Source organism: Danio aesculapii, chromosome 18 (assembly GCF_903798145.1).
Source record: "Danio aesculapii chromosome 18, fDanAes4.1, whole genome shotgun sequence".
Taxonomy (NCBI): Eukaryota; Metazoa; Chordata; class Actinopteri; order Cypriniformes; family Danionidae; genus Danio; species Danio aesculapii.
The window spans coordinates 36,072,331-36,098,048 of record NC_079452.1 but is presented as its reverse complement, the minus strand read 5'-3'; the positions used below and the strand labels follow the sequence as shown (position 1 = coordinate 36,098,048).

Here is a 25,718-nt window from a genome sequence, read left to right as displayed (position 1 = left end):
TTGCATTTGACAACAGAGATGAGGTTCTCAAGGTGTATCTTTGCTCCAAAGGTCAAACAACAAAAAATAAGGTCAAGAATCTTGATGTGACCCTGGAGTCAGATCTGAGTTTCAATAGTCATGTCAAAGCAGTAACTAAATCAGCATACTATCATCTCAAAAACATTGCAAGAATTAGGTGCTTTGTTTCCAGTGAAGACTTAAAGAAACTTGTTCATGCTTTTATCAGCAGCAGGGTGTACTACTGTAACGACATCCTCATGGGCTTTCCCAAAAAAGACAGTCAGACAGTTGCAGCTCATGCAGAACGCTGCGGCCAGGATTCTGACCAGAAGCAAGAAATCAGAGCACATCACACCTGTCCTCAGGTCTTTACACTGGCTCCCAGTTACATTCAGAATAGATTTTAAAGTAATATTACTTGTCTATAAATCACTAAATGGGCTAGGACCTCAATACATTTCAGGTATGCTCGCCGAATACAAACCTAATAGATCACTCAGATCTTTAGGATCAAGTAAACTAGAAATTCCAAGAGTTCAGTCAAAGCAGGGTGAATCGGCTTTCAGCTACTACGCCCCTCGCTGCTGGAATCAGCTTCCAGAAATGATCAGCTGTGCTCCAACATTAGGCACATTCAAATCCAGACTGAAACCACATCTGTTTAGCTGTGCCCTTACTGAATGAGCACTGTGCTACGTCCGACAGATCGCACTATTGTGTCTTTCTTTTCGTTTTCATTCTTTTAGAATCTGTTTTAACACATTTAACACATTGTATGAAATGTGCTATATGAATAAATTTGCCTTCCTTAGCAATTTCTAAACAAAATTTGTGCTGGGTATAATTTACCTGCACTGGCGATTTTAGGAATACAGCGACCTCCGGCGGTTCTAGTGTTAAGCTTATGTGTGTAAATCATGTGGTCTCTGTGTTCTGTGCATTTTGAGTCACGCAGCAGTGGACGGAGTCTCACTGTACCTGCAAAGCACATTTGTAGAAACACTGAACATGTTTTCACTTTGCATCGATATCCATAAATTCGATAAGAAAATTACTTGGTGTACCTTTAAATATCCAGCATACTGACTGTAGCTACTGATCAATGATGCAACAGTAAGACTCTAAACAAATTCTTTCTTCTTTTTATAATAATAACAAATTACGTCTATATCAGGTCATCTGCACGGAGCATGAGCTAAAATAATTAGTTCTCTACTGTCCTGCTGTGTGTCGAGGTGCCCGTGCTCTCGCCCGCTGCTCTCCCCCAGCTGTTAACCGCCATTTTGGTGCCATTCCCTTGAGTTTCTTCCTCTTCCTGTCCGCCACGCACCACACCTTCTCGCAGTACTGCTCCACCCGCTGAAAGTTGCTGTATCCGATGAGCTGCATGAAGTCTTTATACCAGAGCTTTGAGGAGGTGGAAGGCAGGCTGGGGAAGGAGCATGGTGGAGCTGCTCTGTGTGGAAGATCACCGTCCTCCTCCTCCGCTTTATGCAGCAGAGCCTCCACCTTTCCTTCCTCCAGCACCTCTAACGTGACTCTCAGCAGTGTCTGGATGAAGCCGTGCTCTGTGGACTGACACACATAAACTCCTGCATCTGCCTTCATTATTCGGAGGAGTAAGAGGCCGTGCGGCGTCTGAATCACACGGTCATCACTTTTCACCTGAGAGAGGAAGAGCAAGTGAACAACACTGTCAAATGTGTGTCTTTAGGTTTGGTTGTTGGTCACTAATGTGTTTATGTATGGTTGCTAGGGTGTTCTGGCTGATTGCTAGTAGGGCTGCCTGATATTGGAAAAATCTATCACTGTCATATTTTGTTATTCTGCAATTGCGATATGATAACAAATTCACTTGATGACTTGAATATCTCTATTTGGAAAGAATTTATCATTTTAGATCGACAGGGTGACTCTGTGGGGGGAATGCAATTCAATTAAAGAGAGTTTTTTAATTGCTTTCCGTGTCTAACAGTATTTAGGTACAGTAATTGAATAATAAAAAGTAATTCACTAACATTAATCGTTATTTAAACTTATTAAACGTTACAAATGGTACAATTTCTTATGCCTGAAAAACAAACTCAACATGTGCTTATTGCGAATGATGGCAATGCGATATCGATGTTGAAATTATATATTGTGCAGCTCTAGATAATAACAACAACAACAATAATAATAATAATAATAATAATAATAATAATAATAATAATAATAATAATAATAATAATATTAATAATAATGCCTACATTTATATAGCGATTTTCTGGACACTCAAAGCGCTTTACATATTTTTGGGAGAATCTCCTCATCCACTACCACTGTGCAGCATCCACCTGGATGATACTACGGCAGCCATATTGCGCCAGACCGCACACCACACAATCCTTCATTTTCTTTTCGGCTTAGTCACTTTATTAATCTGGTGTCGCCACAGCGGAATGAACCACCATGAACTTATCCAGCATATGTTTTACGCAGCGGATGCCCTTCCAGCTCCAACCTGTCACTGGGAAACATCCATACACACTCATTAAAAACGGACAATTTAGCTTTCCCAATTCACCTTTACTACATGTTTTTGGACTGTAGGGGAAACCGGAGCACCCGGAGGAAACCCACGCAAACACAGGGAGAACATGCAAACTCCACACAGAAATGCCAACAGACCCAGCTGAGGCTCGAACCAGTAACCTTTTTGCTGTGAGGCGATCGTGCTACCTACTGCGCCACCATGACGCCCTGAATGCAATTGTATTACAGGTAATTTATTTCACTGATTCGGAACCCTTAATGTCAACAGGAAAATGGTTTGAATTTCCAGTTAGTAAATAAACGACAAACTTTTTAGTAAACTCACACTACATGGTTGAGTGTTTAAGTGCATAGTGTGTCATTTGGGCTGCAACGAAATAATATTGTTTTAATAAATATTAACAATAAGCATGTTAAATGATTAAAATACACATTGAAGGAAAAATTGTAGAATAATATACAATGTAAAAACATTTCAGATAATACACGCTATTGTTACTTTATTTTTTCCCCCTTTTTGTGGAAAACTACTGCATGATAATACTGCATCCACCATGTTGAAATCTATTGAATCTGGAATAGTCAAGAATCTTGGTGTTATTCTGGAGTCAGTAGTCATGTCAAAGTAGTAACTAAATCAGCATACTATCATCTCAAAAACATTGCAAGAATTAGATGCTTTGTATCTAGTGAGGACTTGTTCATGCTTTTATCAGCAGCAGGGTGGATTACTGTAAAGGTCTCCTCATTGGCTTTCCCAAAAAGACAGCCAGATGGTTGCAGCTCATCCAGAACGCTGCTGCCAGGATTCTGACCAGAACCAGGAAATCAGAGCACATCACACCTGTCCTCAGGTCTTTACACTGGCTTCCAGTTACATTCAGAACAGATTTAAAGTAATACTTGTCTATACATCACTAATTGGCTTAGAACCTCAATATGTTTTAGACATGCTAACTGAATACAAACCTAATAGATCACTCAGATCTTTAGGATCAAATAAATTAGAAATTCCAAGAGTTCAGTCAAAGCAGGGTGAATCTGCCTTCAGCTACTGCACCCCCACTGCTGGAATCAGCTTCCAGAAATGATCAGTTGTGCTCCAACATCAGGTACATTCAAATCAAGACTGAAAACACATCTGTTTAGCTGTGCCTTTACTGAATGAGCACTGTGCTACGTTCGACAGATCGCACTATTATGTCTTTCTTTTCTTTTTTCATTCTTTTCTAACCTGTTTTAACACATTTTAATCTGTTTTTAATCACCGTTATTATTTGTTTTTATTTTCTTACACTTGTCTCTTTTATTCCTGTTTATGTAAAGCATTTTGAATTGCCACTGTGTATGAAATGTGCTATATAAATAAACTTGCCTTGCCTTACCTATTGTTTGCAGTAAACACTTTTCCTCATATAACATTACATATATTTGTCATATATGAAATGTGCAACAAAAAATTCAATTAAACTCAAAAACAAAAAAATATATATATAAAAAAAATAATAATAAATAAATCAATGACAAAATTTTGTGTCCTGTTAGTTGTAAATTCATATCATGAAACAGAAATTAATTAATAGTGTTTTAATAAAGATACTCATTGCACTCAAATTGTGTCATTTTTTTGTGTTTATTGCCACATATATTATATACAGTTAGGGGTGTTGTGATATAAAATGTGACATGAACGATAATCATGACATTAAAAAGGCTGTCTGATATAAATTACATATTCAATTATAAAACATGTTATAATCATCCATTACCAAAACTACAGCATTTTCTCGTGCGTTGGTGTGAAAGCTAATACAGCTATCATCATCTTTACAGCCGGCGTTTCTGGTGTGAATGTAACTTTATACTACACTTCTCAAAAACCCACATGATTTGAATTCTAATTTCGAACAACGTGTCAAAATGTACCACTTTCAGGAGTCTGTTCTAATCCCGAACCACAAATGACAGAACAGTAATAGTGATAGTGGCCTCAGCACATACTGCTAATATAACAATGTCATTCCTGAAAGTAATTCAGTGCATTTCTGCAGAGAGATGGTCAACGTGACACAGCCCATGTCATTACTCTTCTCTATTTAAGATGAACAGAAGCACTGTGGGCTGTATTACCCCAGCATCCCCTTTGGTCAGGATGGTAAAATGAAGCTTTAATCTATATTTAACAGCCGTCTCATAGCAGGGCTTCACACAATTGCATGTGATGAAATCATTTTTGAGTTTGGCCACATGAAGAGATCACAAATGCATACACAGTTGGGGAAAATAAATTGAAGAAATGTGCAAATATTGAAATAATAGTACTATTAATATTAAATAAACACACATATATGCATAATATATACATAAATTACATTTTAGCATTTTATTTTAGGTATTGGGTTACTATGTTGTGTATAATATAATATAATATAATATAATATAATATAATATAATATAATATAATATAATATAATATAATATAATATGACATAATACAATAAAATATAATATAATATAATATAATGTAATATAATATAATATAATATAATATAATATGACATAATACAATATGACATAATACAATAAAATATAATATAATATAATATAATATAATATAATATAATATAATATAATATAATATAATATAATATAATATAATATAATATAATATAACACAATTAACTGTGTTTTATTTAATAATGACATAAGTGTATGGTTTTTTGTCTTGTGGATGTGTGTGTGTGTAGGTACCTCCTCCATGTCGAGGCCGTGTTCAATGTACCAGGTTACAGACGCCTGCAGTGATCGTGGTCTGCACTCCAGTAAAGTACTATTGTTCTCCACACCGTAAACCAGCTTCTCTGAGATGCTTTGTTCTTCTGGAAGGCAAACACCCACATAACCAACAGCCCAGACCAATACACACATTATTCACCACTCAAAAAGAGACAAATCCTGCAGCATAATTCAGATTCTTGACATTGTATTTCCATGTTTGCCGTAAGTCCTCCTTGCTAGGCATAATCTTAAATGCAGCACAGATAATAGTGTATTTGTTAATATTTTGCTGACAAAATATTAATGTTGTGCTTATATTGAATAACTTATTAGATATAATTACTTTATTATAATATATTATTATTATATTATATTATATTAATTTACTCATTATATTGACTCACCTTCTATTAATTACATTTTTATAGCTTAATAGAGACGTTCTTATAAGCATAAACATTCACATTCTTACATAATAGATTTACTTTAGAAAAAAATTTAATGAGAAGTACAGGAATAAAGTATACAAATAAAGAATAAAATTTGATAACTTAACATTATATTTTCCAAAACATGATTAACTCTAAAACTGCGGGGAGAAATTAAGCATAATTCCTCAAAGTTTTGTTTTTAAATTTGTGTTTGGTATCTCAAAAAAAAAATCTTACAGTAGGATTTTGTTTGGCTGCAGTACCAAAAGTTTCCCATAGATAAAATTAGTTTACCATTTGAATAACCCAATAGGGGTATTGTTTAGACCGTTAATCCTTTAAAAATCATGCCTTGTTGTTGTTGCTTTGTCAACTTTTACCAAGTTTTGCACCACTGTGATGAAGTTAATAAACTGCAAATAATCACTGAAAAAAGAATTAGAAGCCTTAAATCTGATTTTATATAGACGCTTTTCACATTTATGTGTTTATAAGTTGTAATAGTTGGGTAAACTACTCTATGTAAAGTATTAGATTTAAATCTGTTTACTGTATTTATAGACCCTTATGTTTTAGGGTCCACAAGTCATCATATTTAGGTAAACTTAGAGAGCAGTGAATGGGAAAGTACCACACACACACAAAAAATATTTGCATTCCAATTTTCTCAAATAACAAAAGAAAACAAAATGTCAATGGGAGTCCGAAGAGTCTAATGCTGTGTCCCAATTCTCATACTAACTGCCCTAAATAGTATTTGAAAATAGAATTACTTTGTCCCAAATCGTAGTATGTTGAAAAGAGTATGTCAAAGGTTCCCAGATGCTAAAATTCCGGTAAACTTTCAAAATGTAGAACTATCCATACACTAACCTCTGATATTGACCAAAATACATTGTGCATTGGATGTGGATTTGATTAGAACTACAAACGTGGGGAAAAGTGTAAATAAACTACAAACATGGTGGACACGCGAGATCAACCGTCAAGTAGAGAGGCTTCGGTAAAGATGTTTGCATGACTGATAATTATTATCTAGCCAACTGGAAAATATTTTAAATCAAATTTTCCGTGTTAAATTTCATCTGCAACAACAATACTGAACTTATATGAAGATATTTTTGGACATTAACATCTGAACGAATAATTTTCCAAAGACCTGAGGAGAATTCTCTGCATGAAAGACTTGAGAATGGGAGATTAACCTGCTTCTGCCTCTCCAATAAGGTAGGAAATTAAATATGACAGAAATGTGGATGACTAACAGGGCTCATAACTAAACAACATAACAATCTGTTAACGAGGAAGTAGTATATCCCAAAGCTTGCATACTCTTCTGTTACACACTTAACAGTATATATTTTTCCTTTATAAAAAAAGTAAATACTTTTAGGGCATATTATACTGTATGTATGTGAGTTAGGACGCAGCATAAGAGTCCCAACCACAGACGCTGCATTAGAAACACCTCGAATAAGATTTAATTTGTTATTTGATGCAAGGATGATATAATACAAAGTACAACTTCATGAATGTGCATATGTTTAAAAAAAATCGAAATATTAAAATATTTCGAAGATTTTAGAAGATTTTTGGAATGTTAAACATCACTGTCCAGAGAAAAGGGTCCAATGGATCTGGTTCGGATTTAAGCTTAAAACTCTCTGGGAATGAATGAATAAATAAGGAATGAATAAAAATACTAAAAATACTAAAATAAATTAAACACAATAAAAGTGAACTGTCATACTCTATTGTAATGCATTGTGATGATTCTCTACTAAAGTAAAAGCACCATCTGCACATAAAGCGCCAGAGACTCTCATTAACTGCACTGTGACCTCCTCAACTTTCACAGATCTCATTTTCTCCAATAAAGCCTCTAAGGCTCAACTATCCTCCATTGATCCGCCTCTGAACGTACCGCTAAGCTGAAGCCCGTTGCACTGCTGAACTGCATTGCCATGACGGACGTCTTGCCGTCTGAAGCGCCTGAAGAAGAAGAAAAGAGAGAAATGAGACATTGACATAACCCAGACACAAAACCGTTCGTCTGCCTGTGATCGTCATTTTATCCTCCTGCCGCACAGCGAGTGTTGCAGCGTAGTGAGGTGACAGAAATTCAATCACACTTGCTCTGCTTTTTGTCTGGATTTTTGTGAGTTATGAGTCTGACATGTATTTGGTGCTGATTGTGCACTGGCTTTGCATACAAAACGAGCGTGTGATGGGAATTAATATGAGTGAGAAGTGTTAGCATCAATCGCTAACAAGCGCAAACTGATGACCACACTGAGACGGCTGACAGGCCTTTGAGTCGGGATTAGGGAAACCCTCCCACTCATGCTTCGCTCTCACTCACACACACACACATCCACCCACACATGCTAGCCTGCGGATAAGTGAAACATCAAAAGAGCTTTCACAAAAACACACACTCTCCACGTTCACTGAGTGCACTAATGGAAACACTGGGCTGGAGAATAAACTAGATTTTGAAGCACATGCATATTTTCATGTAATAAAACTTTAAACCTAAAAAGGGGCTCAAATAAAGACATTAAACAAGATTTTTAGCTGAAATTGTGGTCCTTGGTCATAAAACTATTCATAAAATACAAATCAACAGCTACTGGCACTTTGAGGGTCAAAACATGTATTGTCAGGATTAAAGGTGATAAATTTGTAAATAAATGTTCAATTTCTTACACGGACAAATCAACCAGATTTAGAAGACTTCAAATTCATCATCAGAAGACACCATTATTATTGTTTTTTGCTTGTATGGGATTATTTGGTCACATATTATAATAAGGTTTCATCAGTTATTGTTAGTTAATGTATTTACTAACATGAACTATTAGCAATAGAACTATGAGCAATACTTACACACAAATACAGCATTTATTAATCATCGATCAACATGCGTCAATGCATTATTTAAATCCACATTCATGTCTGTTAACATTAGTTAATGCACTAGAAATGGACAACTTAATTTCCATTAACGAAGATGAATCAATACTGTAATACATGTATAGTCCATGTTATTAAATACTGTACATTTACTAACATTACTAATCGAACCCTATTGTAAAGTGTTACCTATTATTTTGACAAATCTAACAGACTACAATTGAAAGTCTTGGATTTGACTTTCTATACTCATTGTTCATAATTATTACATTGTGTATGTATTTATACAACAGTTTTGTCTGGTTTTCAAATCTGATTGGCTGATAGTCATGCAATATTCTGCTATATCAGAACTCGTACAGCCTCCTCACCCTTCTGTATTACTCAGCCCACATAGAATGACAGCAGATCAATAATCTCACTACAATATGACAAATATTGCACCTGTTGGACAACATAATGTACTTTTGAGGCTTTTTTAGTCGAGAATGTAGTTGCAGTTAGATTGCAACTATGCAGTTTATTTATAAGGATAGTGCCTGTTTTAAATATTTATAATTTCTGAGATTCAGCGCGTCGGCATCTATCAGCCTGTCATACTGAGAAGAGCAAAGATGGTTGACGTTGTCCATCCACAAGATGGTGACAGAGACCGCATAATAAGCCCTTAGCAGAGAAAAGATTGGCATATTTTCAAACTGCATTTGGTCAAAACATTATTGGTGAGTGACTTTCTAAGTCGATCTCTCTCTTTTTTATGTTGCTGTGCTGTATTTATACCATAGTAATTGTAGAGTATTGAGTGTGAGATGGGACTCGCATATCAGGAATGTATGTATTTTGTGTTGGCCACTCTTTGTATAAACCTGAGTTACTTTTTTGTTAGCCTTTTGTTTGTTTATGATGAGTCTCTTTTTTTCGTTAATGCAGACTAGTTCAGTAAAAAAAGAAAGAAGAAATGCCTGCATGTGTTTATTGTTTTTCATTATCGCAAACACAATAGTAACCTGGTAGTGTTTGAGTTGCTTTGGCTTTTTTTTGGGTTAATTATTGTGATATCCCGATATCAACAGAGAAATAAAATCTCTGTAGACGGATGGTATTTTATGCCTTTCAGCCTTATAATCTTAAATTGTCAGCAAAAATTACCTGTTTTGTCATAACTTTAGACATTATGCTAGATCATCATTCAAATACTAGCTTTAAAATGATGTTGATGAATTAGTAACAGCTTCTGCTGTTCTGATGTCAGCTGCAGATGTGAATGAAAGGCGAAAGAAAGTAGTTCCTCTTACAAAAGGTATCTGAGACTCTCCTTGTTTGATTTTCTTTTTTATATACACAATTATGTTGTCAAACTGTATAAATGCAGTATCACACTCGTAGCAGTGCAATGTGGCTGTATATCATTACTGGTGGGACACTAAGGCACTCGGCCTGCAGCCTCGTACAAACGCACACTTCCCACCAGTGCTAATATACAGCCATATTGCACTGCTACTCGTGTGATATTGTTCATGTATATAAAAATAAATCATCCTCTCACAACATATTTGGATGTTTTTTCTCGCCACAGCTTCTTCTGACTGTTCACTGTGGTTATTAATACATTAAAATTAGCTTCAGAAATACAGAGGCAGTCATTTTGACCTTATTTACAATTTGTAAATGAAAAGCTTAAAAGTAATACTATAGTACCCTGACTTTTCCTAAACATTTGTATACTTCATTCTGGCATTGTTATTCTATTAAAATGACAAAACACAAGAGAATTCTGGGTATTTCTACCTTGAATAGCCATTAAGGTCAAACTAACCGTGTGCATTTCACTATCGCTACTTATTCCTGTGCCTTAGAATATGAATGCTGCTGAGTATGCAACTTTCTGATAACAAAAACAACTTAAATCTCAGGCATGCTTTTCTGAACATTTTCACAGCGGTGAAAAAACTGACCAGATAAAGTGAGCTTATGCACCAGTACTTGAGTACACCAGTAACTCTTGCAACTCGTACACAATTATAGGCTATATATGTTATTGTGTATGCTAAATGGTATTTTTAGGGTAATGACTTGACAAAATATGACGAAAGACATCCAAAGCTTAATTCTAAAATCATATATATGATGAGATGAATATAAATGTTTTGTAAAGCATAGCAGTGCAACAATGTGTACTGTGAAAAGTCATGTACAAACACAACTTCACTAAAAATAGCCAGTATTATATTTACAACATAATGTCTGTCAGATAGTCTGTACCTTTTGGTATAGAGTCCCGCAGGATAGTAGCGCGAACATGTGAACCCATCCCAGGCACAGTAAGGGTCTCTGGCCAGGCAGCAGTCAGCACAGGCTGACCCATAGAGCCCACATTGATGCACACGGATCTGTGTTACACCCAACTCCGAGCCCACATACAGCTGTTGCTATAAAAACACAAACACAGATGAGCGCCATTGTGTCCAAATCAGCACCTTACTATAATAATTAAGTAAATAAATTCACCCTGCTGAATTATTGGTGTGCATTCCAAACAATTCAATATAATACAGCTATTATAAAGAACAAAAGATGGTCATATTTTATTCATAATATTTAGTAATCATTGCCAGCATTAATAATTCACTACAAAGCATCTGTCTGGATATAAAAATGCTGAATTTGCCGTGGGTGATCCCTCGTGCATGAAAAAATATACTCAATTCCACCATCTACAGGAGGAGAATGAAGCTGTGAGCAGTAAATGAGCAAGTCTTACTCGTTTAGTAGAGATCAGGATCTCAGTAATGGGAACAGGGACCTAAAATAAAGAAGAAAGAAAACATGGTTAGAGTGAAGATTGTTTCGAGATGAAATAAAATGGTTCAATACAAGGATAAAAATATGACCTTAAAAACCTGCAGCTCCTCCAAAAGAACCTCTTCAACTGTGTCGGCTTCTTTGTTGTAGATTGTAATCATTTTTAATACTACAGAATTATCTGTGTTGAAAGACAGAAAGAGAGAAACTGAATTAATGATTATATGCATTTTATATTACACATATTATTATCATCATCATAAGCCATATTATTGCAAATACACTCACTGGCCACTTTATTAGGTACACCTGTGCAAATGCTTGTTCACACAAATTTCTAATCAGCCAATCACATGGCAGCAACTCAACATGTTTAGGCATGTAGACATGGTCAAGACGATCTGCTGCAGTTCAAACCGAGCATCAGAATAGGGAAGAAAGTTTTTTTTTGTGACTTTTAACATGGCATGATTGTTTGTGCCAGACGGGCTGGTCTGAGTGTTTTAGAAACTGCTGATCTACTGGGATTTTCACGCACAACCATCTATAAGGTTTCCAGAGAATGGCCCAATAAAGAGAAAATATCCAGTGAGCGGCACTTCTGTGGGCGCAAATGCCTTGTTGATGCCAGAGGTCAGAGGAGAATGGCCAGACTGGTTCCAGCTGATAGAAAGGCAACATTAGCTTTGTAACAGTAACTGTCACCAGGCCTCCACAGTCACCAGACCTCAATCCAATAGAGCACCTTTAGGATGTGGTGGAACAGGAGATTCACATCATAGATGTGCAATTGTACCTTGTTGAAACTATGCCACAAACGATTAAGGCAGTTTTGAAGGCAAAAGGGTACTTTTGCCTTCCTGGTGCTAAAAGGTGTACCTAATAAAGTGGCCGGTGAGCGTATATAGCCATATTATAATATATATTTATTTTGTTTTTAGTCAATTATGCTCACCAAGTCTACATTTATTTGGTCAAAAATAAAGTAACAAAATAATGTGAAATATTATTACAAAATTTCAAAAATACTGGCTTCTCTTTTAAACTGTGTATTCCTGTGATTTAAAGTATGTTATTCAGCATCATTACCACAGTCTTCAGTGTTGTGTAATCCTTCTAAAATCATGCTATTTTGCTGATTATTTATGACACTGTAAAAAGTTTTCTGTTTAATATTTTGTGGTACATTTTTAAAGATTCATGGGTAAACATAAAGATCAAAAGGGAAGAATTGATTTAAAATATAAAGATTTTGTGATAATATACTATAATTTCTGTAACTTTTTAGTTATTTAAATGCATCACTGCTGTGCTGAATAAAAGTGTTAAATTCCTTTAAAAATTACAGTAGTGTATATTTGCTAAAATATAACATTATCAACTTTTTAAAAATATACTAGCACACAAAGTCGAGAACAAATATTTCAAGGGGTTTCTAGACTAAAACTCAAAGCATGTAAAATATTCATAGTAGTGTTTTGCTAAAAAAGAAGACACAGTGACATGTGTAATACAACTCTATACATCTGGGAGTTCAAAATAATATAGATAATAATTTTGAGGGGCGATTTGGTGGCTCAGTGATTAGCACTGTCACCTCACAGGAAGATTGTCAGTTGGAATTTCTGTGTGGAGTTTGCATGTTCTCCCCATGTTGGGTGCTCCGGTTTCCCCCACAGTCCAAAGATATGCGCTATAGGTGAATTGAATAAACTAAATTGGCTGTAGTGTAAATGTGTGTGAATGAGAGTGTATGGATGTTTCCCAGTACTGGGTTGCAGCTGAAAGAAAATCAGCTGTGTAAAACACAAGTTGGTGGTTCATTCTGCTGTGGCGACCCCTGATGAATAAAGGGATAAGCCAAAGGAAAATGAATGAATGAATAATTTTGAGTACCAGTGCCTATGAAGAGAACATTGTAGTGTCCGTCTTCAGCCTCCACCCTGTCCACCGCCAGCTGGGTGAGTTTACGTCCTCCTTCAGTGTCCAGCAGGATGGGTCGTCTGTGTACGGGATGCACTGCCTGGAACATGAGTGGATGGGAACGTGCAAATCGGAGAACCTCATCCGGATACTCCTTAGAGCTGGAGAAATGCCCTCCATTTATCTTACTGGCACACTGCAAGGGACAAGAAGGTCAAACCGCAGTATTTTTTGAGATGCATCCAATATGAATATCTGAACATGGTCCTAGATGTAGGAATTCCTTTTTTACTGAATGACTGTTTCACTTACAAAAAACATCTGAAAATAACACTGAAAAATAAAAATCTCTGTGTCAGATATCCCATATGATTCAGAAATTTGATCAAAATATTGAGTCTGTCAGCACTACCACAGCTTCGATATTTTTTGTAAATTCTACATTACATTTTATTCATCGAGTAAGAATTTGTATGCGTTTATAAATAATTTCCTGGGTGCATTTTTATGCTGGTATCTTGGCTGGTTTAGGCCTGTCATGGATATAAAAAAATGGCTCTAAAACTGGCAGTAGATGGCAGCAAATGCTTGCTTTAACGAGTGATTCACTAAATCATGAATTCAAAAGATTCATTCTAAAAAGCTAATTCATTTACAAATTAAGTAACTATCTTCATGAAGGAATTATCAATTAATTGGCTCAAATGATTGATTCAAACAGCAGCTTCATTTGTGACATTGAATCACTCACTCAAATGATTAGTTAAAAAAATTAAAACATAAATATGTAGCGTCTAAAATGTAACTCAGTATTAACTTTGTTGAATGGTGGGATAAAATCAATATCACATTTGCAATTGTAATCACATGCTGATACCCAGACAACATCACTCTTGCTTGCGATATTTAAAAAAAACTAAAAAACATATGGGCTATTTAATGCTTAGAAGTTAATTCTAACTGCATTCTAATGTGTCACCACACAATGAAAGTGCGCACTTTCAAGACGTGTGTTTATAGACAACTATGATTCAAGTGTAGATGACAAATATTGCAGACTCCTAGTGTTTTTACACTGTAAAAAATTATTAGTTTAATGAAATGTGAGTAAACATGATGCCTTAAAAGTAAACAGTTGACTTTAAAGGTAAATTCTTAATAAAAAAATAATTTAAAAATGTATGGTCATTGGTCATTTGCTTAATTGTAAGACAATAAAATCAAGTTTGTAATCATGTGTAATTCTTTTTTTATGATATTGTTATAAATGTTTAATGGTTTTTTGTATGTAACTCTAATGACATTGTATCTGTAATAATATGTTGGGGCAACAGATGAAAATTAGACCTTGGGACTAACTTTGGCTTAAGCCCTGGTCAGATCACAGGATTTTTATTGTTGTTATGAAAGTAACGATGTCAGACTATGCGATTTTGTCTTGATAAAATCTTGACTTGTTGTGGGTAACAAATGTGCAGAACTACATGTTCCTCAATGATCAGTCATCCCGTGACGTCTACAACGAGCATTATTTCCCAAAGCAGTCACAAGTGTTGCTATAATGATTGATATAATAATGACATTATTTAAGACCATTCATTTTGACATTGATAGGATCAAATGTATGAATCCTTTTTAATATAAAGATGTTTTCTTTGAAATCTAAATGTAGATTTTCCTGCCAATGTTGCTTATTAAACTCTCCCTCGCCTGAACTTGCCGCGAGTGAGATGGAGAAAATTTAAAGCACATCAGCAGCTATGAAGCAGCGAAGCATTAATTAAATCCTTATTTTCCACAGAGTGGAACAAATCATCACCGCACAGTTGAGTAGTGGACGGGCACAAACAAAAAAAATATCTTTTTGAAATGAATTTCGTTTGTTAAAATTTGTATCTATTTTTTGTTGGTCAGTTAACTTCTAGATAAAAAAGAATAACGAATAACTTTGAGGTGAAGTGCTTCAAAACAAGTCCGCTATATGCTTCAGTGGCAAAACACGAATTGCTGTGAGATTGTGTTGGTTTGTTAAATAAAACAATAATCTAGCCTAAATAAAGCTAAAGTGAAATATTAACAGTTCAGAGAAGCCTAAATTAAACTGTTTTTATGATTAATGACAAATTTGAATAAGCAGGACAGACTTTTACAATGTATTCGCAGCAATGAACATGTTCCTAGATTACCTCGGAAGAACAAACTCTGTTGAAAGGCTGAGAGAACTGAGAGAAACTAATCAAGATGTCTGCATATTTGTGCCAGTCTGTCAGATAAAATTGCTTAAAACACCTTAATATTTTAAAAAAGGTACTTAAAGTTTGCATAGTCAATGACTGATCTTATCCACCCATAACCAGAGGTGGGTAGTAACGAATTACATTTACTTCATTACATTTACTTGAGTAAAATTGTTGGGTAACATGTACTTTTACTCTTACTCAGGTAAATTATTAGAGAAAAATCATTACTCTTTACTACATTTGGTGGCGTTCCTCCGTTACTGTCAAATGATAATAAATATGATTCATATGACTTGTTTGCAAATATCATGAGGTGGCGCATTGGAGAGGTTGTGTCACGAGAGATTGCTATAGAGACGCGTCCCCCGCTTTCATTCGGTTACAGCGCACACACCTATGTTGGAATAATGGCTGAAGTCGAGGAAGACGTGCGAGTTTCTACTGCAATCACTACATGCCTTCTGCGGTTCCGAGAAGGACAGTCACGCTGTCTGTGCAGTGAGTTTATCGGACCAGGTCACCCGCAGCATCAAGTTCAGTCTATGTTTTCACTCCAAGATGCCAACAAGAATAGTTTGATAATGCGATGCATGCTGTACATCGAACTGACATTGCAACATATACAATAACTACAGCTTCAACCTGAAAAAACTAGTCGTGAGTGTCAATATTATCCCAATTTGAACCTTATTATTGGTAACTAAATTAATGGTTAACCAAATTTATTGATAACTAAAGAAACTGCTGTTATATGAATGAATATATGAATATATATGAAATCAAAATTATTACCCCCTCTATGATTTTACCCAATTTCTGTTAAATAGAAAGAAGATTTTATCAACACAACACATATCTTTGCCATGATGACAGTACATAATAGTAGTACATAATAAGATACTAGTATTTAGCTTAAAGTGACATTTAAAGGCGTAACTAGGTTAATTCGGCAAGATAGAGTAATTAGGCAAATCATTAACGATAGTTTGTTTTGTAGACAATAAAAAAATATTGCTTAAGGGGGTTGATGATACTGATGAACAATATTAATTAAGTTTTTAACATTAAAAACTGCTTTTTTGTAGCTGATATAAAACATTTATTGAAAAATAACTAGTAACTATTTACTTGAGCAATTTTTTCATCAGATACTCTTTTACTCTTACTCTAACTTCCACAAATTTTCCACAAGGACTTGTACTTTTATTTGAGGATAGATTTTGGATACTCTACCCACCTCTGCTCGTAACCCACTCATAAGTGAATATACAGCCTATTTTTTTGACTATACCTGACCAGCACATTAACAACAGCACATGTTGAGATAACCGAGAAATGACGTGCTCCTACTGCACAGTGTCAGAACTCACCCACATGACAGAACTCGTGAAGAATGTGAAAAAAATTAAACGTGCTAGATTTTCTGAGATGGTGTCCTGAGACATTGCAGGCATGGTTATCGGTTGTCATGAACTGAAATAATTAAATCTTGTGTCACAACGCTTATTTGTTGTTTACAATTCTCCACGACACTCTTTGTCAAAGAAATCATGTGATGTTGGTGCAATAGCCTAGTGGTTAGCACTCTGACATATGGTGCAGTAGCACTTCAGGGCGTCCTGAGATCGAATCGTGGCTTGTGGACATTTTCCGTCCCTACCCCCTCTCTCTCTCCCACTTCACTTCCTGTCTGTAAAACTGTCCTATCCGCTTAAGGCAAAGAGGCCAAAAATAAATCTTAAAAAATAAATAAATAAATAAAATCATGTCATCTGACCGAGACTTTGTTTACACAATTTTTTATTGTTTAATAATGAGCACTGCCCCTGTTGAATAAAATGTGTTTACTCACTTGTGTTTTTTTGTGTAGGTAAAGTCAACTAATCAATTTAAAATCAACAGGTTTACTGATTTTTTTAAAGTAAAGTCAACTAATCCCTTTTCCAGTGTATATGCTGAAATACTATGCAAGACACAAAAGGTTTCAGGTCTTTCATTTAGTTTCTCCTGATCTGAGAACAGCTTGCCTGTTTCTCACAGCTATAACCTTTTAGAACAAGAGACTAATCAGAAATCCAGCGGTGCACGTCTAAAGCCACCAAATTGGCTTTTAAAAGGTCATCTCTCAGAGCCTTTTTTTTCATATGCTTTTCCCAAGAATAACTGCACACGGAAATAAAAGAAATGGATAATTTTGAGACGTGAACAAAAACCCTGATCCTCCTCTATGTGATGAGAGACAATACACCAGAGAAAAAAAAAACTACCTGAATTACAGGTCGTTACTAACTATTGGAAACCAATCTCGCTCTTTTATCGGCTGGAGATAAAGAGCAAGAGAAGGACGTTAATCAGCACGTATCAGATAAAATTATAATTCCAACCACGACCATTTAAACACCTCAATTTCACAGTGCCTTCATAAGTGCTCGGTTTCAGGCATTAATGTAAAAGAATTGGCATGACGTGCTCGAGGAGAAAAGTGATGTGCACAGTCATGCTGAAAATAGACTCGTTTGCCATGAGAGATACTGTGTGTCTGAAGAAATAAGATTCCAAATTCAACATTCACTCAAGTGGGCTGCCGAATAACACCGGACGTTTGAGGCATAAACCTAATACGACGTGACATTTTGTACACAGGGATTTCTGATAGAACAACAAGATTTTGACACAATGTGACTGATGGAGTCAATATATGGAGAGGGGTCTGTATGCAGACCTGGTGCAGTGCAATCTGAGCTGCATCCAATGCTTTTTAATGCGTTCATCTGACCCCACCCCTTACAGTGACGTCACTGAGATATGCAGTCTCAGCTTGCATCATTAAGGCTGCATCCAGATACTATTGAATATATGAGAAAATATCACTCACCGATCCAGGTCGAGGGTATGGGACTTTGCCATCGTACACTTTCCAGTGGTGGTCCGTCTGTTCCCGGTGTGCAAAAGGCCCGTTAAATGCAGCACGTATGTCATCCATATTATACATGCACACTGCATATCCTTTAAACACAGCGCTGGGGGGACAGAATGATGGATTTGAGCATCTAGAGTGCTGTCAGTGTTTTTAAACTTAACTGTGGTGATAAAAATATGTTGTTGTTGTTGTTTTTTTTTCTGTTGAATGACCTCACCTGGTGGTGCTGAACAGACCAAAGATCTCTGGATTTTTCTCATCTTTCTTCCGTAGTACAAACACATCCTCTGAAACACGACAGTGACAAAAAAAGTAAAAAATTTTATAAAATAAAATAAAAACTAAATGAAATAAAAAAATTAAATTAAATTAAATTAAATTAAATTAAATTAAATTAAATTAAATTAAATTAAATTAAATTAAATTAAAATGAAAAATAAATTAAAAATTAAATACATTTAAATTAATTTTTTTAGATAATTTAATTTAAATAATATAAAAATTTAATTGAATTAAATAAAAAAAATTAAATTAAATAAAAAAAATACATTAAATTAAATTAAATTATCTTGATCTTTAATATTGTGCAACACTACGGAAGAGCTATAATAACTAATTAATTAAATTTAAGTGATTTCTGAGATTTAAAATTAATATTTAAGTATTATTTGCCAACATATTTGCAATATTTTCAATCAATATAATCAGCGTCTTTTACACAATAAAAATGCTGGGTTGTTTCTGGCCAAATTTGCGTGAAACATGGGAATATTGGCTTTTATTTAAATGATGTCAAATGAGAATCAGTGCAAACATTTTGCACTCATCTTTATATATCTAATAATCTATTGGACAAATGGTTGCTTGTGAGAATATTGACGCAGAAACGAATGAGCTTTCATCTGAAAGTCAAACAGCCCATCAAAGAGAATCTTTATAAGACTACAAAGTTCAGTGAAGATGAAACGCATTTGAATTTTCAGATCATACCACAGTCTTCTACACATGAAGACACGAAGATCTACTGCAAATTGGTCTGGATGGACAGATGTATGGATGGATACCTGATGAAATCTCTATAGTGGAAGGTATGAAATGTGAAAAGAGAAAAACTGATTCATCAGCAGTGTTGCTCTGAGGGATCTGATGAATAAAATCACTGTGCTGGAAGAAATGAATCATCACTGAAGCTAAAACTGCAGTTTTTCTTCCTCCTTTGCCATTGTGGCTATTTTGGTCAAGCATGCCTCTTGATTTATCCTTCAGTGCTTTGCAGATACTGCTGAGAGCATGACAGTGACCTCCAGTATCTCAGTATATCACCAACACAAGAGCTAGGCTATATGGAGTATTTTAGGTCTGCACAATACTGGGGAAATATGCAATATTGTTGTTGTTTTTTATTGAGTATTTATATACTATTTCTTGAAAACTGTAAAAAATTATATTTCCTATAATATACAATTTCCCTATATATTTTTTTTTTCTTTTTAAATAATTAATTTATATAATGATCATACGGAAATAAAGACAAAACAAAACAAATATATTTTTCAGATTCAATTAAATCTAATTCAGGCTTCAAAGTGCCTCAAGGTGCAAAAATGTTGACTTTAAAACACTATTAATGTTTTTAAGCTCTCTTCTCTGAAGAACTAAGGTCAGCCTATGGACCAGTCTAGCACCTATTGGGGAGGTGAGTATAAAGACAGTAAGGCACCATCTGATAGGTCAATTTTGGTTAAACAACCAATGCGCACAACACACAAATGGTTACAAATACATACGTTTAATGCATCACACCTCTTTTCTATACATACAGTATATTGCATTTAATATTATTAATTTAATATTATTATATCATTTAATATGATTATTTAATATTATAACAAAATTTTGTTCTATATATGGAGCAACCCGAATATATTTAGTTATTTTTACTAGTTTGCACAATTAAATTTTCCTTCAGTATGGTTATCAGTGCATGACAAGTTTTAATAATAAATTAATTAATAAATATGTTTTAATAATGTTATAAATAAACATAATTCATATACTTTAGTACTTTTAATAAACACACACGCCTTAAACTGGGAGTAAAATTAAAAAGAACACTGTACATTATATACTGTTGGTAAACTGCCCTATAAAGGATATATATAGTAGATATTTAGTAAACTGTATATAAAGGAAGATATACTAAAACATATCTTAGAAAAATTATCGATGTCAATGAATGATTTCTCCAACATTCTTCAGAATTTCTTGTTTTGTGTTTAACAGAAAAAAAATACTGATAAAAGTCAAAACCACCTGTGTGTGAGTAAATTTTAATTCATGTGTGAACTATCCCGTTAAGCCAATTGTTTTATGTTTGGGCGACACGGTAGCTCAGTGCTTAGCATTGTCGCCACACAGCAAAAAGGTCGCTGGTTCAATTCCCGGCTGGGCCAGTTGGCATTTCTGTGTGGAGTTTGCATGTTCTCCCCGTGTTGGCGTGGGTTTCCTCCGGGTGCTCCGGTTTCCCCCACAGTCCAAAGACATGCGCAATAGTTGAATTGAATTAACTAAATTGACAGTAGTGTATGTGTGTGAATGTGAGAGTGTATGGGTGTTTCCTGGTACTGGGTTGCAGCTGGAAGGGCATCAGCTGTGTAAAACACATGCTGAAAAAGTTGTCGGTTCATTCCGCTGTGGTGACCCCTGATGAATAAAGGGACTGAGCTGAAGGAAAATGAATTAATGTTTTATGTTTCATTTCCATTTTGTGAAACAAACATCGCATCTACAACATTCCAACAACATTTCAAATTCACTGAAGCATTGCCTTTTCCCTTTATTTATGCCTCTGTGAGACATTATGCTATTATTTTAAACTTTGACATATGCAGAAATAATATCTAGACTTAAATCAATGTTTTTCAGGCAGGCCTGGTGGAGGATTCTCTTTTAAAATAAATACATGGCACACTTAAGCAATAAGAGAACATTAAGTAAACATGGGGTTTTAATTAATAAATATTACCGTCATTTTCTTACAGTAAAAACAACTACATTAGTTTATTCTCGTTCCGCCACACCAGTATTCTTTGCTATATAAGTTTCCACTAATGTGAAGTAAACAAATTAGGCTTCACCCAATATCTTGCATAAGCACAATTAGTGGCTCTATGTGATATACTTCCTTGATGTAAGACAGGCATGAAAAAAGGCCACCAGAGAGGCAGACAGAAAGAGTGAAGCTCCCCTACCGAGCTCATCAAAGTGTGTGTCAATGCCGTTGGGTCCTGCCACTGAGCAGATCAAACGTGTCTTCAGGAAAGAGCTCCATCTGTTTACCAGCATCCTCTGACCACCCTGGTCATTCTGACAGAGGGGAAGAGATGAAAAGACACGTAAGCTCATCTCACCTATGGGTGGTGCTCTCTTGCAGAAAATACATTGACAAAAGTGATTGGTCTGCGTGTAGTTTGTTAGCTTTAGAAACATCTCCTGCTGTTTGATGACGTTTGCTCTAAATTTGCATCATTACAGTGTTATCTTCAATGACAGCTATTCTAAAGAGGTTTTACATTGACTAAATCCATATATATATATATATTTAAACATTTATTTATATCATAATGCTTGACTAAAGAAGGTTGCTTACATTTTTGTGCCTTTTATATTTCCCTGCCTTTGATGTTAATGGTTTGTAGATAATGAGCTAAACACATTAAGCCATTTTCTTTAACTGGAGTGAGGTCAGAAACTAAAGATTTCTAGAGTTCACACTTAGCTGATGATGGATTATAAAGCTTGTTCGGCATGCTGTCCTGGGAGAAAGCCCTGAGCTCATAAGATCATCGAGCCCGGGGCTCTCTCCCGTTTGCAAGGCAAGAGGGGGAGTTTAAGCTCAGGTAGATCTCGAGAACTCCCCTGCTGTAGTAGCTAATGAACAGATAGTGATTGCTCTTAAGAGATAACTACTTACAAGCAGCATTTCTATGGTGCAGATTTGGATTGGTGAATTAACTTAAGTTGCATGTTTTTGGACGGGGGGAGAAAACCGGGGAACCCGGGGGAAACCCACGTGATCACTAGGAGAATGTGTAAACATCGGCTGGCTTGGTAAGGACTAGAACCAGTGACGTTCTTGCAGTGAGGCAACAGTGCTAACCACTGGGCCCCCGTGCCACCTATCTAGGAAAGGAGGAGGAGTAGGGGTGGAAGGGGGGATTCTTCAAAACGAAGGTGGCTGTGATATGGAACTTAGGGTATTTATAGTGGCTTAGGAATAGTCTGATTGGTGAATCATAAATTGAATAATGCGGGGCCGGCTGCAAGCAATCATGAGCACGTGATCCTCTCGAAATTAGTTTATAAATAACCTTCACTTCAATTCTGGGCCGAAACCTGTCTGAAAACTGCTTTGTAATAAAAAATAATAATTTAATAAATAATATAAAATATTTTTTATAAGATTTGTTTTATTTAAAACAATAACTCAAGATCTACCAATTTAAAAAACAACAATATTGACTGAACGAGTTGAGAGGCATCATTTTATCAGTGTTGCCATGACAGAACAGTAGTGCTATTGCAAGCAGCAAGAACAAGTGTACTACAGAGAAATGTCCTGTCGGATTATATGGGCAGACTTTGCTTCTTTGTGGTTCATGCACAGGTAAGTACGCGTACATGAGCAAAATATCCACAGAGTGAACTATTGACCTATTTTGTTCATTGACCATGGTGCGAGCTAGTCAACGGTGTGCTCCACTGCTCTCGGGGTTTGGTCGGTGCAGCAATAAGCTGCAGTGTAAGCCATTGAAATGAATGGGTTTCATAGCGCACTGCTTTCTACGTCTAATCTAAAAGCTCATTAACATAATGTAAAACCAGCATGGTAAACAGTACTGGGCAGTTTGGTGCAGCATTGCCTTTTTTGCTCATATTTAGGTCCATTTTTTTCTTTCAGATGAAAACAGACAATGCTATTTTCAGTCAATAGTTTTCGGCGACCAAAGATTCAGTGCACCCCATCATAAACGTCTTAAGCATGTAAATGCATTAACCTGCTTTTGTCAGATTATTGAGGTGTGTGAGGAACACATCTTTACTGTATATTTAAGAGCATCCTTACAACAGTTTTGCAGTAGAGGAGGAGGAAATATACTGCAAACTCAGACAAATTCTTGACCCAAAGGTGTGTTCTCATAAATGTGCAAGTTTTGTAAATGTAGTTCATTGCATTAGTGGATTGTTGCTGCCACGTAAACTGCGGGAAAAAAAGGTTATTTTAAAAAAGCTGATTATTTTAGTTATTAGTGTATTGTTGTGCATGTAAACATACTCAATGACGTTTTTTTGGTTAGCCAGTGTTAATCTCACCATCTTGGGGCTGAAGATAATATAATCATAATAATTTTATAAATAAATTCAGTTTCTTGCATAGATTGATTGTTTTGATTAGTAAGTAATATTAATATCTTAATATATCATATGTGTTCATTTTGTTTTGTACTATTTTTGTTTTACCTTGATTTGGATCAATGCTACTGAAGATGGTGAGGGATGTTCTGTTACATACAGTACTACAAATGAATGAATGCTGAACAACGCTAGTTTAACTTAAAGAGCCAAACGGAGCTGTTTTTGTGATGTTTGTGCCATACCGCACAGACTCTGGCCACTCTGGTGTAAACAGCTTTATTTCCTCCCTCAACGTCGGCCACTCGCTCTGTGAAGAAGTAGTAAACCTTATCGTCAGCAGGGTCGTCATTGTCAGGGATCACCGCTGAGCCTACAAACTTGGGCTCTAGGGGAAGAAAAACACAAACACAAGACATATGGTCAGAATTACAAAGAAGCATAGACTGTTTCCTATGTTAACCAAGGATACATCTGTTTGATTTGATTAAGTTGTAATATTATTTTGAACTATCTTACTCAATAAAATCTACACTAAATAATTATGAAATCAACTGAATAAATCAATGAATGAATAATTGAACAAAACACATAAAATAAAATAATTCTCAGTTTCTCTGGATTTATGATTACTCTAAGTCATAAAAAACAGTTCAAATGCACTCATTTTATCCTGTAAACCAGTGGCCCCCAACCCCCCAGCCACGGACCAAACTGGTATTGGGCCGCAGAAGAAATCAATAATTATTTCAGTTTTATTTATTATTCGAATCTGATTTGATCTTTTATTTTGTAATTTATTGTCAAATTTAACCCACAAGTTAGCAAAATGAGTAAGAAACAGACGTCTTTGGTTGTGAAGGGGGAAAAGGTCCAGCGAAGCCAAAGGTATGGATCCTCAACCCATTTGTCAATAAATCAAGTGATTCCATCATATCTGCGCAAGAAGATCAACAGCTGGAGATTGCAAATGACGGCGGCCATTTAAATGTTTAGTCTTTTTTTAGCGCACAAATTTCCAATGGAGGCGCGTGGCTTGTGCACGCATGTTGGGAGCGACATGCGCAAGCGGCACAACGCGCTCGTGCCTTCCAGGCACACCCAGATGAAAGCTCTTCATTATGCCACGAACGCACCGTGAGTCACGTGACAACAACTGACCAATCAGCTTCATATTCTGTATGGAATATACACATTTCAGTAGACTAACAATCTCAGAGAACCACTGAGAACCACCACAATTTTTTTTATTTTCTCCAATAATAAAACAGCAGCATCACCTAGTAAAACACCTAGTAATCTACGTATACCCAATATGTAAACAATATGTGTCAAATCACCTTTCTTTTGTTTTATGTTCTTTTCCAAACTTTGGATTGGTAATATATTTAGCATATGTTTAGATAAACATTTTTATTACTATATAATTACTACAATTAAAATCTGTGTAAAGCTACATGACCTTCACTTGCAATAAAAATTATTAGCCCCCATTTAAAAAAAAAATTCTCTTTTTTTATATATTTCCCAAATGAAGTTTAACAGAGCAAGGACATTTTCACAGTATGTCTGATAATATTTTTTCTTCTGGAGAAAGTCTTATTTGTTTTATTTCAGTTAGAATAAAAGCAGCTTTTAATTTTTTTTAAACCATTTTAAGGTCAAAATCATTAGCCCCTTTAAGCTATATTATTTCGATAGTCTACAGAACAAACCATCATTATACAATAACTTACCTAATTTCCCTAACCTGCCTAG

At 35.4% G+C, this 25,718-nt stretch overlaps 1 protein-coding gene across 2 annotated transcripts in view; it reads right to left on the bottom strand.

Moving 5' to 3' along the window:
• Window positions 1–790: 790 nt before the first annotated feature.
• Window positions 791–25,718, bottom strand: part of sema3e (sema domain, immunoglobulin domain (Ig), short basic domain, secreted, (semaphorin) 3E) — a 129,093-nt gene continuing 104,165 nt past the window's right edge. For both annotated transcript variants that reach the window (XM_056477864.1, XM_056477865.1), the window contains exons 7-17: window positions 24,206–24,348; window positions 21,800–21,914; window positions 18,766–18,835; window positions 18,504–18,648; window positions 13,362–13,584; window positions 11,555–11,646; window positions 11,425–11,466; window positions 10,926–11,092; window positions 7,672–7,739; window positions 5,290–5,417; window positions 791–1,668 (exon numbers count right to left, since the gene is read on the bottom strand). In XM_056477864.1, coding sequence (XP_056333839.1) covers window positions 1,216–1,668; window positions 5,290–5,417; window positions 7,672–7,739; window positions 10,926–11,092; window positions 11,425–11,466; window positions 11,555–11,646; window positions 13,362–13,584; window positions 18,504–18,648; window positions 18,766–18,835; window positions 21,800–21,914; window positions 24,206–24,348 — 1,646 coding nt within the window. In that variant the 3' untranslated portion in view covers window positions 791–1,215. The remainder of the gene's footprint in view (window positions 1,669–5,289; window positions 5,418–7,671; window positions 7,740–10,925; window positions 11,093–11,424; window positions 11,467–11,554; window positions 11,647–13,361; window positions 13,585–18,503; window positions 18,649–18,765; window positions 18,836–21,799; window positions 21,915–24,205; window positions 24,349–25,718) is intronic.